General features: G+C 32.5%; 1 protein-coding gene across 2 annotated transcripts; it reads left to right on the forward strand.

Annotated features, from left to right (window-relative positions):
• The first annotated feature begins 8163 nt into the window (after positions 1–8163).
• On the forward strand, positions 8164–11605 carry LOC122578550 (adenylate kinase 4-like). 2 transcript variants are annotated; one of them, XM_043750530.1, is made up of 7 exons: positions 8164–8203; positions 8310–8423; positions 9251–9396; positions 9482–9601; positions 9728–9895; positions 10672–10761; positions 11282–11605. In XM_043750530.1, the coding sequence occupies exons 2-7, from the start codon at positions 8315–8317 to the stop codon at positions 11378–11380; spliced, it is 732 nt and encodes a 243-aa protein (XP_043606465.1). In that variant the 5' UTR covers positions 8164–8203; positions 8310–8314; the 3' UTR covers positions 11381–11605. The 2 variants fall into 2 exon arrangements, with proteins under 2 accessions (XP_043606465.1, XP_043606464.1); XM_043750529.1 differs by lacking the exon at positions 8164–8203 and having other exon boundaries at positions 8255–8423.
• Positions 11606–15656: the final 4051 nt, after the last annotated feature.

Genomic DNA, 15656 nt, shown 5'->3' on the forward strand with positions numbered 1-15656 from the left:
TGGAAGAATGAATGTATGAATGAGAGAGAGAGAATATCAAGAAACAAACAAGTTCAGCAAGGAAGACTTGATTGAGATTTTGATAATACAGCTTTTTTTCAAAACTGCCTTTCTTTTAGTTAAAGCTACAAGTAAAATAAATCAACCAACAGTAAAAGTAAAAAGTACAGTAAACATTAGCAACTTTCTTTCTGCCGGTAATACCGTATGATTTTGGATTTTGTCAATAACACGCCGTATAAAGAATTAATAATGGGATACTCGTAAAAAATAACATGTTTTTCTTGCATAATAAAACATTGGGGATGTTAGGGGTTTGGTTTTTATCTTTTTTTCAATCGGCACATACTACATGTATGTATATTATTAGAAGAGTATCTTTATAGATGGTGGTGGTAGAATAGAATGACAAATACTTTATTAAATAGTACAGATATAGATTATTATGTCACTAAGATCGTATTAACCTAAACATAAATCCAAATTTTCTTTACCAATCCAACCTTTTTTTTATCGCTATCGCTATAACCATAATTTTATTTGTTCTATTTATCTTGAATTTTAACTTGTTAGTTGAGAATTTCACTAGCAATAACTTTAAAATATAATTAAAATTTAAAAAGACGCTCTATATATTATCATATGACAGAATGGGTAATGACTAGTGAGTATTGTCCATGAAATTCTTCATCACATTAAACAACGCCGTAATAGCAAATATGTAACTTTTTCAGAGTTTTTCTTAGTAATGATATCTCGAGTTATTTGATCATAACACTAAAGCTTTATCTTTTAACATATGTAAAAATAGCTGGAGTGGGACTATGGGAGCTCGAGTTAGAATGTGAAATTTTGTTTTTAACTATCCTCATACGTGTTTTTATAATACTAGGTGTTTTTATCAAGAAAAATCGTAGTTTAAACTTTAAACTCTTAAAATCTCATAAGACTCCTTGTACACACCCAGCTAGTATACATGCATGTCAAAGTCAAAAGATGAAAAGGAAATTAAACAAAAGAAAAACTAAATATCGGTATATTACAAAACTGCATATGTCACTATCGGGAAGTAGTTAGGTTGATAAGAAAAAAGTCAAAGGAATTTGTTGAATCATCCACGTCGTCGACGAGATCAGCTTCAATTTCGCGGTGCTTGACTTTTATATCTTGTTCTACATGACTTGTTGACTACATATAACAACAAATAATATCAATAAAATAACATGTCATTAATTTATTTTCATTATAATTCTTTTTAACAATAAACTAATCTATTATTGTCAATGAACTTATTTTCAAACTTAAATGGTAGTGTAATAAACACAAACATTATATTAACTCATATTACGACATTTTGATAGTAGTAAAACTAGATTTTATACTCGTATTAAATATACGAATTTTACAATATTATCAATATAAAAATTAGTATATTAAATAAAAAAATACTTATATGTTAAATATAAAATATACTTATAAATAAATTGAAATATTCAAATGTTAATACTTAATGGTAATCATATCAAGGCTGAATGGTGCAACATGATTTTTTTTATACAAAGTATTCCGACATTTTATTGATGTCTTGTAAGAATAATAAAAGTAGCACATGGTTCGAGGGGTTTTCAATATTTTGTGTGTTATGATTTTATTTATAAGGTTCAGTTTATATAAGAAGAATTTACATCTTAAATATAGTTTGATTCAAATTAATAATAATTATTATTATCATAGTCTGATTACAAATACTAATAACAACAACATTGTTTGATTACAATTAATAATATAAAATAAAATATTGATTTAAATATTAAGTTGTAATAATCCAAATAAATTTTTAATTATCTTTAAACTGGGTTAAAGTGTAAATTGATAATGAAAAACCAAAAAGTGTAAATTAATTTAGACATGTGTTGATTTTATTAATTTTGAGAAATTAAGAGATATGATTGGTCAATTACACGGATTTATAACATTATCAATATAAGAATTAGCATAAATAACCCAAAAAAAAACTTATACGTTAAATGTATAAATATACTTATTTTTTAATTTTTTTGAGATATTCAAATGTTAATACTAAATGTTAAATCATATCAAAGCGGGATGGTGTGACAAAGTTTCTTTCATACAAACTCCTATTGAAAAGCAAAATATAACTTTGATTACACTATTGACTGAGTTTTCATTAATGTTTTGTAAAAAAGTAATTTTATTTTCGTTAGACATGATTGTTAAAAACAATAAAAGTAGTGGTTGGTCGTGATGTTTTCAAAGATTTCGTTTTGTTGTGATTTTATTTGTATGTTCAATTTATATAAGAAAAATATGTATCCTTAATATAGTTTGATTCTAATTACTAATAACAACAATGATTATCCTAATTACAGTGTGATTACAATTATTAATAACAACAATTTAATTTGATTACAGTTAATAATATAAAATAAAATATTGATATAAATATGTAACCTTCATAACTTTTAGCTATATTTTGTTATTAGATAGACATTATGCAATAAAGTATTAATTATTTTTAAATTGGGTTAAATGTGTAAATTGATTATGAAAAACCAAAAAGTGTAAATTAAATTAGACATGTGTTGATTTAATTAATTTTGAGAAATTAAGAGTTATGATTGATCAATTGAAGTTAGGTCAGTTGTCTTTTAATATATATATATAAAGATAAAGATTAAAATTAAGATTACATAACATTTATTTATTTTTATTAATCTTTTTTAACGACAAATTAATCCATTATTGTGTAAGGAAATTGTTTTCAAACTTAAATGGTAGTGTATTAAAAACAAACATTATATTAACTCAAACATTTCAATTGTAATAAAGTAGTTAGTAACTTAACTCTGGAAATCCTGAATTGTAACATTGAAATCATTAAAGGTAGTAACTTGATATTAATTTATAGTTAAATTTTTTTTAAAACTCAAATTAGTGTGAAAACCAAAAAACTTGTCAAACACACAGTGATTGGAAACAAAACAATGTGTTTATAGCTGACCACCACCACCGCCATAATCTCCGGCAGGCGACGCCATGGTGGAGCCATGACACTAGGGCAGCGTCCGTACCGTATCAAACCACTACGTTAATTATTGGATTGTCGTTCATCAAATCCACACCATTCCCATATGCATCCAGCTTCCAACCCCTTTGTAAATGCCTCGAGGTCGGCGACCGAGAAAGGCAAAGCCCCCTGAATGAGGCAACTGTTCGATTAAGGGCTTTGTCCGTATCATATCACAATTTTCGAAAATGATGGTGGCTGTGGTGGATAGCTATAAACACATTGTGTTTAGTTTCCAATCATAATGTGTTTGACCAGTTTTCTGATTTTTACACAAATTTTAGTTTTTAAATGATCATGACCCTTAATTTATAATATGGATAATGACCTGTGAGTGTAGCTAACTAAGCCAAAATGTCTATGTAATGTAACCATCTTTAAAGTCGTCTATGCAATGCAACGAAAAACATATTTGTGTCTATGTAATGCATGTAACCGGCTAATCTATAGGTTATCGGTCACCAATTTTTTTTCCTTTTATTTTTATAATAAAAACCCTTGAATTTTCTTTTCATCTTCCATCTAATTTTTTTTTTTTTAAAAAGAAGCATATCTCACAAGATCCATCTACCCAAATCAAAATCAAAACCCAACATATCTAATTTCCATTATATATCACAAATCCATCCGGTCAAAATATAGACACACACAACCTATTCGAATATATACATATCATAGTGAAGAATGATATATGATATATGATATATATATATATATACATACTAAATCGACAAACACACAAGACCACTGCCATGATATAATGGTGATTGGAGGTTAACAAGACCAACACCACTGCCACTCACTGTTGGTTGGAGATCTCATTATTTTGTTAACATTTTAGTTTTCCGGCGAGCTCCTTAGCAGCGGTACGACTTCAAGTCTTGTTCTCCGACGAGTTTTACGATTTATTAATTGTGTTCAATTGGTGATATAGTGGGATATATGTATGTGGATCTGGGAAAACAAAGTATAACATGATTACATGAAAGAAAATAGATATAGATTGGAAGTGGGATTAAAACTTTCTTTCGATCAGACATACATCACATATTGCTTCATTTCTGTATTTTTCAATAATCTTCAAATGCTTAATGAAAGGAAAACCTAAGTTCCCAACTACGAATCTCTAAGATATATGTATATGTATTTATTGAAAGAAAATGGGATTGAATCTCTAAGATATATGTATATGTATATATTGAAAGAGGATGGAATTAAAGATTCGTAGTTCGCTCCCTATAATGATTTTTGATCATTTGTTAAATGGGATAAGGAATTTATGAGTTGTTTGGAGTATTAATTTACATTGTGACCGGCAACTGGTATGTTAGCCGGTTACATGCATTACATAGACACAAATTCGTTTTTCGTTGCATTGCATAGACGGCTTTAAAGATGGTTACATTATATAGACATTTTGGCTTAGTTAGCTACACTCGCAAGTCATTATCCCTTTAAAATACTATTGTTATTTTAGAAATGGGTTTAGGATTTAATTAGTTAAAACATTATACTAAGTATATTTTATTAGGAAAACTTAGTATCAACAAATAAAACATTCAACTGAAAGTCAAAGAAAGAATATGATGAAAACGTAAAGATTTGTGGAATAAATCTTTAAATTTATGTTAACTTGAAGATACAACAAAGCGGCTCTTACAGATATAATGAACAAGTCTCAAAAGACTTAGAAGAATTTATTGATACAACGTTTTCCCAAGTATTATGTTGATTCATCAGTAGTTACTGATAAATACAAACAAAGTTTCTTTGTCTTTTAGATAAGACAAAAATGACACAAAGGTACGAATCGTAGTTGTGAGAACATGTACTTCTCAAATCAGACTTTGATAAGTGGTTTTCACCTATCCCAAAGTGAATATTTGTCAATAAAAGAAAAAAAAACATTGAAGGAAAGTGTTCGTCTAACTGTTTCACAAAATTTTACACAAATTTTCAAATAATCGTTATTGAAAGTTTTTTCTATGAAGCATTCATAATAATTTCAAAAATCTATGAGAAAAATGTCACTACAAATACCCCAGCTAATAACTTGAGTTATCATTTAAACTTTGCATGTTTCAAATAGTTAACCTACTAGATTTTAGACCCGTGTCCCACACTGGACACAGGATTTACAATATTAACAATGTCAGATCTTCATACATTTAAGTCATAAAAGCTTACAATTTTAAAAAAACACGGTTTTAAGTGTTATATTTTACAAGCTGTAGTACAATAATCATATGTTTCTCACTGTCATTATTAGCCTATAAATATAAATTAAGTATTCAGGGCTAAAAAGTGTAAATTATTGATGGAAAACAAAAAAGTGTAAATTAATGAGATTTTTTATACAAATTAATATAAAGAGTTAAGTACTTTTTTCATCCCTGTGGTTTATCGTTTTATCACTTTTCGTCCTCGCCGTTAACTTTTGGCTAAAATCATCCACGTTGTTTACATTTCGTCCCTGCCGTTATCACTTTGCCGTTAATCCCCTCACATGCAAGTCACGTGAGGGGCAATTTCGTCTCATCATCATAAAATCCATAAACATAAAAAAAACAAAAAATATATCTTTAAGATTAAAAAAAAACCCATCCATATCTACATCTATATCAATGATTAAATTCTTAAAAATTAAAAAACCTTATCTTGCATATGTACATTACAATCTGTATTTTCACATCAATCCATACAGCACCACTAAGCTGCCTAATAGATTGTACAACCACCATCATTATTATTCCCTCACTATTTCAATATCATATATATACGCATATATATGTATCTTATATATATAAGATCATTACCTTTTTTAGGTTTTTTGAGAGAAGATATATACATCTAGAAGATGAACTGTGTGTACGGATATAGGCCGGAAAAGTGGCCAGCTGCCAAGGGACAAATATACATTTCAATATCACGCCACTTCTTCGATTGTTGTTTGTCTGTTGGTTTTATGTGTGTAGTGTGTTTGTTGTTGTTCATCATTTTCTTCTTTATCTTAATCATCTGCCGCTAATTGTACGGATTACGAGGCACCTGTTTTGTATTATGTTTGTTGATTTTAGATCTAATCGGAATTAATATTGTTGAAAAATTTTTAGATCTAATATGAGGTTGTGTGTGTGACTAATTGCGTGTGTTGATTGTGTATATATTGATTTGTGTTAATGGAGGAGGCGGTGGTTGTATATGGAAGTGGTGGTTGTTATTAGACCGGATTATGGGTTTATATGAAGATGAGATACAGAATCTGGGTTGCTACGAAGAACAATGGAAGATGGGTGAAAAGACATAAATGTCCCTCACGTCCAAAGCACGTGAGGGGTTAACGGATACAGGGACGAAATGCAAACCACGGGATGATTTTAGCCAAAAGTTAACGGCGAGGACGAAAAGTGATAAAACGATAAACCACAGGGACAAAAAAAGTACTTAACTCTAATATAAATATTAATATAATCATATTTTTGGATAATGATTATTAGGATTTTTAATTTGTAGTTTATCTAAATGATGACATCATCAAAAGTCAATCTGATGAAATCGAACGATGTGATTGGTTAATTAGTTATTAGTTCAACTGTCTTATAGTATATATTAAGATAGCAAGTCGTAACTCTTAACAATACAATACGCTATCTACCATGGACATATGTGAAAAAGTCGACTAACGAGTTACATATCTCTTGACGTATTATATGTATCTATACTATATTATAAAGCAAATCCACTTTTGAACTTTTAATTTTTCAACATTCAACATTCATATACTGTAAAACCCTTAAAAAAAATCTCAACCACTCATTTTTTTTTTCTTCTCAAATTGCAACCATTTATTTTTCCCTATCCTCCATAAATCATTTTATTTTTCTAATTCATTCAAAATCTTTTATTTCAAAAATTATAAATCGATAAGTTATAAAAATTATATGGGTGTTCTTAAAATTTCATGCTCTTTCATTAGAATATGTCATTCGATATACTTTCGACGAATTTTTAAATTCGAGGGCGGAACCCGGACGGCTACGGCATTTGCTATCACACTCTATAACCTATCACCTTCTATTATCTATCATAATCTATGATCCATCACCCCATCATCTCCCGCCGCAATGCACGGGTACTTTGTCTCGTTATATTAACTAGGATGTGATAGAAGCGTTACACAATAAGTACGTGATCATACATACATCTACGTGGTTCACTCTAGCAGACTAGCAGTACGTTACTAGATTGTTGGATAGTATCTCAATACAGGTAGTTCGTCTAAATACTCCTCAATCGATAATCAATACATATGTAAGACAAGTAAGAGTCATGCAAGTTTCATATCCCACTAATATTTGATCATGCAAATTTAGTGGCCATGTACAAAATTTGAAATCACCATAAATTAACTACATTCTTTTCACAAGTGATTTTTTAAAATAGAAATAAACCTTTTATTGTCCCAACTTAACAACGGATAATCAGTTATCTAAGTTAGATCTTGTTACCATTAACCAAACAACGGTGTCAATTAGAGCTATGTGGTGGTCAAAGGTTGACATGATAATTTCACAATGTATATAAAATTCTATATTTATAATATTACCTTTATATATTTATTTAGTTTTAAAGACAATTGACAGCCTCATACTGATGTAATTTAATTTTGTGATTAATTCTATGTTTTTTAGTATTATAAAAATTGTTTGTCGATTCCATAATCAAAATCTTGACTTTACCATTACCGTTAACAATCAAATATATGAATTTGTATTTGACTAGTTTCGAATTCTCTATTATAAGTAATTTGAAAAAAGAAAAGAAAAAAGTAACATGTTACACATTTGTCTAAATCCAAAAGTCACTATCTTCGTATCATCTCGATAAAAAATAACGCATCTACGTACTCTTTAAAGAAGATCAATCTTAAGAAAAGACTCTAATCTTAAGAAAAGACTGATCTTTTTTTTTTCGTTTGCAAAGGGAGAAAGAAAAGTTATACTGTAAAAAGGAAAAAGAAGTGCGCTTTCTTTGAAAAACCCGCCTTCATCATCTTCTTCATCATCATCTCATCTGATATCATCTTTCTAACTTAATATTTTTATTCAAAAAGTGGTGGGTGCACCTACTACCCCCTTCCCCTTTATATATAAAATTATTATATAAATATATAAATAAAATCACTCCAAATATCGTCCAACATATTTTTTCTTCATTGTAGATACAATGGCAAGCAGCAGCTCATTGGAAGACGTACCTTCCGTGGACATCATGACTGAACTCCTTCGCCGATTCAAATGCTCTTCCAAGCCTGACAAACGTCTCATTCTTATTGGTACTTCTACTTCTCCGATTTAATAAAATTTAGGGTTTTGGTTGTTAAGATCTGCAAATCATGCCATGAATTAGAGTACCCACTTTCTTGATTTACATTATTGTTTCTAGATAAGTTTAAAGTTTTGATCTTTAATTATGTATTTTGTTTTTTAATTGGTGGGGTTTGGTTATTTAGATCTGTGAATGTTTTTCTGCCATGAATTTTGTGGGGTTGGTCGATTAGAAGGGTTTGTACTTTGTAGCATTGAGCGTATTGCGTCCGGAAACGGATTAATTTGAAAAGTATATTGGGTTCAATTCCCACCCAGAGTCAAGGAGGAAAGTAATTTATATGAAAATTCCCCAATGAAGGATTGAATGTGGATTTGTTGGTTGTGTACCATCTGAACAGGCCATCAGGCGAACTTGATAGTGATGGGTTTAACGCGGTCTGGCATGGGCTGGTTGGGGTTGTTGAACTTCAACCTCTTTTAAAGAAGTTTTAAGGATTTGTGATTGAATTTTACTGCTACATCAAACTTTATGACAAGGATCGTTTGTTTGAAAGGCAAATTTTTCCACACCATTTAATAATTCACCAGGTATTAGAAATATGAAGTTGTAAAAACTTAATGTGTAAACAAAAATAGTTCTCTGATCTCAAGATGTAACCTTGATTGTTAGATTATGGCTGCGTGGTGTTTAGTATTTGATGTATGTGACTGTTTGCAATTGTAAAAAATGCTACTTTGTTACGTCTTAGAGTTGGAATAGACAAATAGTTATCATGGGGCCCGTTTTGAAAATGTTTACTGGTTTATGAGTGAATGAATGAATGAAATGTAGGTCCACCTGGGTCTGGAAAAGGTACTCAATCTCCCATCATTAAGGATGAATACTGTCTGTGTCACTTGGCAACTGGCGATATGTTGAGAGCAGCTGTGGCAGCTAAAACCCCACTCGGGATTATAGCCAAGGAAACCATGGAGAAGGTATGGTTGGCCATATGTTTGTCTCAGTTATAGTTGGTATGGGTTGAATCTATGGGCTGACTCATTTCAAATGATGTTTTGTCAGGGAGAGCTAGTTTCTGATGACTTGGTGGTTGGGATCATTGATGATGCTATGAAGAAGCCATCGTGTCAAAAAGGATTTATTCTTGATGGTTTCCCGAGAACAGTTGCCCAAGCAGAGAAGGTCTCATGATTGTTTTTCATTTCTCAATTCGTTTACATCATTGCCTTCATTAAGATATTAAGTATTTAAATGCTTTGATAGAATATGCGAATAATGTTAGACCCTTGAATTATTTTTTTCCTACAGCTTGATGAGATGCTTGAGAAGCAAGGAACCAAGATCGATAAAGTGCTTGATTTTGCAATTGATGACTCCATCTTGGAAGAAAGAATTACTGGTCGTTGGATCCATGCTTCTAGTGGCAGAACATACCACACAAAGTTTGCACCTCCTAAGGTGCCTGGCGTTGATGATGTGAGCTACAAGATATCCCTTACTTCTTTCTTCTAATGAATTTTTTTGCAGTAAATTTGGGATCTCATTGAAATAACAACATATTCTTTGGTGGAAAGTATTTATCTAAGTTATACATAACTATTAGTTGATTAACTTTTCAAAAACACAAATGTTATAGTTTTGGGTCAATTTTTTTCATGTTGTCATAAGTAAAAGATACCGAGACTAGTTGAGAAACAGTTGACAGATTCCTAAAACCATGTGTTAATTTTGGTCCCCTTGGATGTATCTTAGCGAGATGAATTGCACAAAGAACTCACTTCTTCCCTCCTTCCTTCTAAATTGTTAGTTTATTGTTATATGTTGTTCAACTAGGTTTATTGCTCATGTGTTTATATGTACGCATATTTAGTGGATAAAAAAAGGATTAGCAATACCTACAAATGCATTTAAGATGCTACAAAGTGTTGATCCTTTTGTGACATGAAGACTGTAACCTTTGATTGTCAATAGGTCAAGAAAAATGTTTGAGTATGTCTTGTATAATCTTAAGTACTAAACAAACAGGGGTATAGTGTTCATCCAGATCAGCAACATCCTTTTTATATGTAACTGTTGTTTTAAAACCTATGAAAAAAGCAAGTGCTGCAATCTTTTAAGACAGAGAATTGGAATAACAGCAGTTTTTGGTAACGAGGGAGCAGTACGTTTTGTCCTGCTTTTGAATGATATATTGAAGTTGCTTCAGAACTGACTTCTGTTAGCATGCACTAAATTGTTTCTTCTTGATGTAGGTTACCGGAGAGCCTTTAATGCAACGGAAAGATGACACTGCAGCGGTTCTTAAGTCAAGGCTGGAGGCTTTTCACCGCCAAACCGAACCTGTAAGTCCATGTGTACTTCATCTTCTTCTGAAAAGTTGCACCAAGATTAAAGTTCCATCAATGTACTTGTCACATTTTCTTAAGGGTAGATTTATTACTGTATTTTAAGTGTCTAGAGTACCTTTTGGACTTGAATCAATATTCACCACATCAATATATGTTCTGTTGAACTGATGATAGTGGGTAGTCATTTAACTGAACACTTAAAGGGTATGTTGCAGAGATGGCATTATGGATTTATGGGTGAGTCAGGTTGGGTGCCCTGCAGACCCCATTTAACTCTTTCAGCGTTTTTTGATTTATGAAGCTGCTATATATTGATATTTAGACCTTAGCTGGTTTGAACATTTAATGTTTTCATCTTTTGGTCAAGTGTTATGGTATTAGGATTTATAAGATGTAAATAGTAGCTTCACACATGAACAAAGATGGGATTCACAATCTAGTTCAAGTAGATGGCCACATGTCTATTATTCTCATCAAATGCTCTTAAAAACCCTGCTTTTGGTTTAAACTGTAGGTGATAGACTACTACAACAAGAAGGGTGTAGTTGCAAAGCTTCCTGCAGAGAAACCCCCGAAGGAGGTGACTGTTGAGGTTCAGAAAGTTTTGTCTTGATGGAAATGCGGCTTTCTTTTTTTATTCTTACTTTTTTTTGTGTGTGTTCATTTTTGATTATCTTAACCTTATCTAACCCGGTACAACATTTGGATCGGATTGGCACTTCACCATTGAAGTCTCCGCAACAGTTTTTCATCTTTCTAAGCATTATGCACGGCAGCTGGTTGAGTTGCTGAGATACTTGAAAGACCTGAATAAAAGTCTTGTTTGTTACACTAGAAATTTGTGAGAGCTTTATTTCGTGTTTTGTTTGTTTGCATTACGTAAAGAACCTTACATGAGTTGAAATGTAAAAGGAAACAATGCATTGACAATGCCTTGGAAAGTTTCTACACGCCCCATACACTGTTAACTTACCGAGAAGTGGTGATTTTACTATGCTTATGTGACCTATTAAAGAAAGCGTGACTAATTTGACCAAGCAATCTGGGGGGAGTAATATCAATCAAAGTTTATGATATGGATTGAAGGCATAAATAAGGGGATGCAGATACTCTCCATATTCCAACAATTTTCTTTTGTTCTAGATAGAGATCAACAGCGTTGATATTACGCAGCGTGACGCTTTTGCTTTTGCGTTAAATGGCGGTGGTGTAGTGAATGGTCAAGGGGCAAGTAGTTGGTTGGTACTTGGTACTTTGGTGGAGAGTGTGACAGGGCAAGCAAAAATATTGAAAAAAGAATTTGAAAAATAAAGATGGTCTGGGTTTTGAGAGACAATAAAGAGGAAAAAAAGTATGGAAAATTTATGCATAATCACGTTAGGAATATAAAATGATTTTTAAAAAAATATACCGGAAAAAAGAGTAAAAACCCGAATATGCAGGTCTTATTACAATAGCATTAAAAGAGAAAAAAAAGTAACTTGGTTACTTTAATGAACCTATAAATTATATGTACTTTTAATTATGTTTAAACAAATTTTATAAACCCTAATACCATGGCCATACAATCTAACCGAAGTGTTCAATACTAGTGATACTAAAGTAGAAATAAAATGGGGAACGTGACGGTGAGGAATAGTTTCGGCTTCAAATGGTCTGTTGGATTACAAGAAGTGTAATATTTTTATGTGGAAATCGATTATGGACAAAATCCAAACTTTCATTGCACTTCAACCAAGAAATTGCATGTTTGGAAATACAAGGCGTGTCTTATTATTGCTGTCTTCGAGGATATAAAAATTTTTCGGGGTTTGGATAAAAAAAGATTTTGGGCCTCTAATATAGCGAATCAATAATAAAATACTATAGCATAGTATTAAGTCGATAAGTGTTTTTGACAATAATAATAAAATACCATATGAACCACCCAATAGCCGGCCCTGTGTCTTATGTAAGATTGGGAAGAATATGGTGGATCACTTGCTTTGCTCTTGTGAGGTTACCATGGCTGTTTGGGACGAGATTGATAGATGGGTTAACACAAACATGTATTTTGTTTTTGGGGTCAAAACCTTAATTGATTTGCACGAGTTCGTGGGAATAGAAAGCAAGAAGAAGAAAGCATTGAAAGGTACTATCGTGGTGACTTGTCGGAACATTTGGGAAGTGAGAAATGAAAAGAAATGCTCTAATTTAAAGATTAGCAAAAATTCGATCTTTAAAAGTGTGAAAACATTAAGATTTTTATGGTTAAGGAATAAATCAATATATATAAAACAACTACTTTAGAGGATTGATGTAAATTTGATATCATGTAATTATCATACGATTTTTGTAAGCTCACTCGCCGAAGTTGAGTGAATAATATTAAAATAATAAATAAAGGTCAAACATACAGCAGGTCAAACTGTAACTAGTGAGCCTAAGCCATCAATCATCAATGCGGAAAAATAAAAATAAAATACGGAGTATTTGTGTAAAAAGAATGAAAAAATTGAAAACATAAAGAAAAAAGTAAAGATATTAAACATGAAACATTGCAAGCAATCTTTCTTTTTCTTTTATAAGTACGTCCCTTAATCCAAACTTAATGATTTCCAATTTTTCACACACACAAACAAACAGACAACAAAATATTGTAAGAGGTTACCCAATACCCACCACTCAACCCTCAAGGACTAGTCCCTGTCAGTGCCACATCAGCAAAAAGCACTCCAATAACTAATCCCCCAAAACACACCAATGCACTCATTCCTCAAGGACTAATCTTAAACCACCAATTATTTAATTTTACCATTATAGCTAAACTTTACACTTTTAACCCTTTAAACTATAAATAAAGTACATTTTAGTCCATTAACACAAATAATTAATAAAAGACACAAGTTCATTAAAAATAAAAATAAAATACATTTAGAACATAAAAATAAAAAACAAAGTACAATTTAAAAAAAACCACACAACCTAAAAATGGGAAGAAAAAAAAAACACGACGACATTTTTATTTTTTTAAAAAACTAAACTAAACCTGAACTAATTGGGACCGAATAGGAAGTTTTTGTACTTCGCCATGAGTTTCTTTTTGGCTTCCTTGATGTACCTCTTCTTCTCTTCATCACACTCTATTTGGCCCATGAACGAAAGAGTCGAATACATGGTGCGCTTCCTTTCTTCCTCACGAATGGCAGCCAAAGATTGTTGTTGTTCATCAAGCACTGCCTCTTTTTTACACCCAAGTCCGTCGAGTCGGGCGGCTAGGTCGGAAGCTGAAGAATGAGCAGACCCCGCATCGGAAGAAGCAGATGTTTGTGAAGCCTTTGACTTAGGGGGCGCGTATACGTATCCGAGCCGAAAAAGTTATTATCACCAAGGTCCTCTGGCTCGTATTGGGTCTCCTCCTCCTCCTCGTCACTATCAACAACATTAAGAATGTTTTTCCTTTTATGCAGGTTTCGCCCCAGAACATCATGAGCGGATGGAGCGAAAAACTTTGGCTTATCTTTCACAAGCAACCAACACTCGTACATGGTAAACTGAGTTTTGGTTTGAGTAAAGTACTCTACACGTGCTTCCTCCATAACTTGGTCATCATTCTCACCACTACATCGATGATCATCATAGCCTTTCCAGATTGCATTGAACTTTGCCACATTTGTTTTGATCTTTCTTCATTTGCCACTAATTTGATTGTGATTTCTTGGGTTGTTGGGGAATCTTGCATTGTACTTCTCAATGATTTCCCCCCAAAACAATCAATCGATTGGTCTTTTCCAACTATTGGATCTTCTGTAGCATCGATCCAACACTCAGTGAGAACTTTCATCTCAAGATCGCTTCAATGTGACGAGTTTGCAGCAGGTTCTCTTGGTTGTTTGCCTTTCTTGGTGGGTTTGGCCATGCTTTAGACACGACCCTTCTTTGGTTGTGTTTCAGGAATGGATTAGGGGGTGGGAACAGATTCGGGTGTGGGAGCAGATTCAGGTGTGGGGTTAGATTGTGACATGGGAAAGGAGTTTTGATCAGGTTGTTGAAAAGCTCTTGCTAACGAAGACCCCCCAATGGTAGAAATTAGGGGCTTGTGAAGCAGTAAGTGAAGCATAATAAGCTGCCATGAATTGATGTTAACGGGGTCATTTGGATGTGGGATGAACAGTTGTGGTAGTGGTTGGTTAGGGAACGATTGATTCAAATCGTTCACATCGTTAAAGAAGAAGTCGTCGGCTTTTTTGTTGTTGAAGTTTGACATGATTTGTGCTTAAAGTGGATTGGTATGTGTTAATATATCTGAATAATGAAAGTAATGCGTGTTTTAGTGCTTATGGAGGTGTATATATAGGCCTTTTCAAAACTAGCCGTTAAAGGACTAAAAGTGTTAACTTTTTGAACTGCAGTTGGTCAAAACAGTCGTTTTAGGGACCTGTTTTGCCAACTTTTGAAAGTTAATTTTTTTTTGTCCTTTCCCTTTTACTAGCCGTTGGACATAAAAAAAACAAATTCACACACAAACACTTGTCCCTGCAGGAACGAAACAGGCAGATGAGACCATCGGACGAACGGTGGACGAGTCCCGCCCAACGGTGTGGACTTGTCCTTGGCAGTCGAACGAGCAGACGGGCGAGGGTATTGGGCACCCTCTAGTATTTTCTCCTAAAAGCGAACTAGTGTCAAATGTCAAATCACTCCCCTATTCCAATATAGCAGAAATCAAAACAACAAGATATCAGAGACGTACCCTCGAGTAAAGCATACAGATCTATGAAACCAGCAAGAGAGGGGTGGGTACCCCGATCGATTCAATCAAACCCCTTTAACTAATCATACCCAAATCTTCCCAAATGAACAAATTATACAATGCATAAATGATCTATTAAAATCAAGAAAACCATGAG

This window comes from Erigeron canadensis, chromosome 8, assembly GCF_010389155.1.
Source record: "Erigeron canadensis isolate Cc75 chromosome 8, C_canadensis_v1, whole genome shotgun sequence".
Classification (NCBI taxonomy): domain Eukaryota; kingdom Viridiplantae; phylum Streptophyta; class Magnoliopsida; order Asterales; family Asteraceae; genus Erigeron; species Erigeron canadensis.

What these genes read in the sequence shown, in the direction of transcription:
- LOC122578550 (XM_043750530.1), top strand. Translation starts at nt 8,315, where the DNA reads ATGGCAAGCAGCAGCTCATTGGAAGACGTACCTTCCGTGGACATCATG. An exon ending in CAAACGTCTCATTCTTATTG is followed by an intron (nt 8,424 to 9,250) that starts GTACTTCTACTT and finishes AATGAAATGTAG; the next exon opens with GTCCACCTGGGTCTGGAAAA. An exon ending in CCAAGGAAACCATGGAGAAG is followed by an intron (nt 9,397 to 9,481) that starts GTATGGTTGGCC and finishes ATGTTTTGTCAG; the next exon opens with GGAGAGCTAGTTTCTGATGA.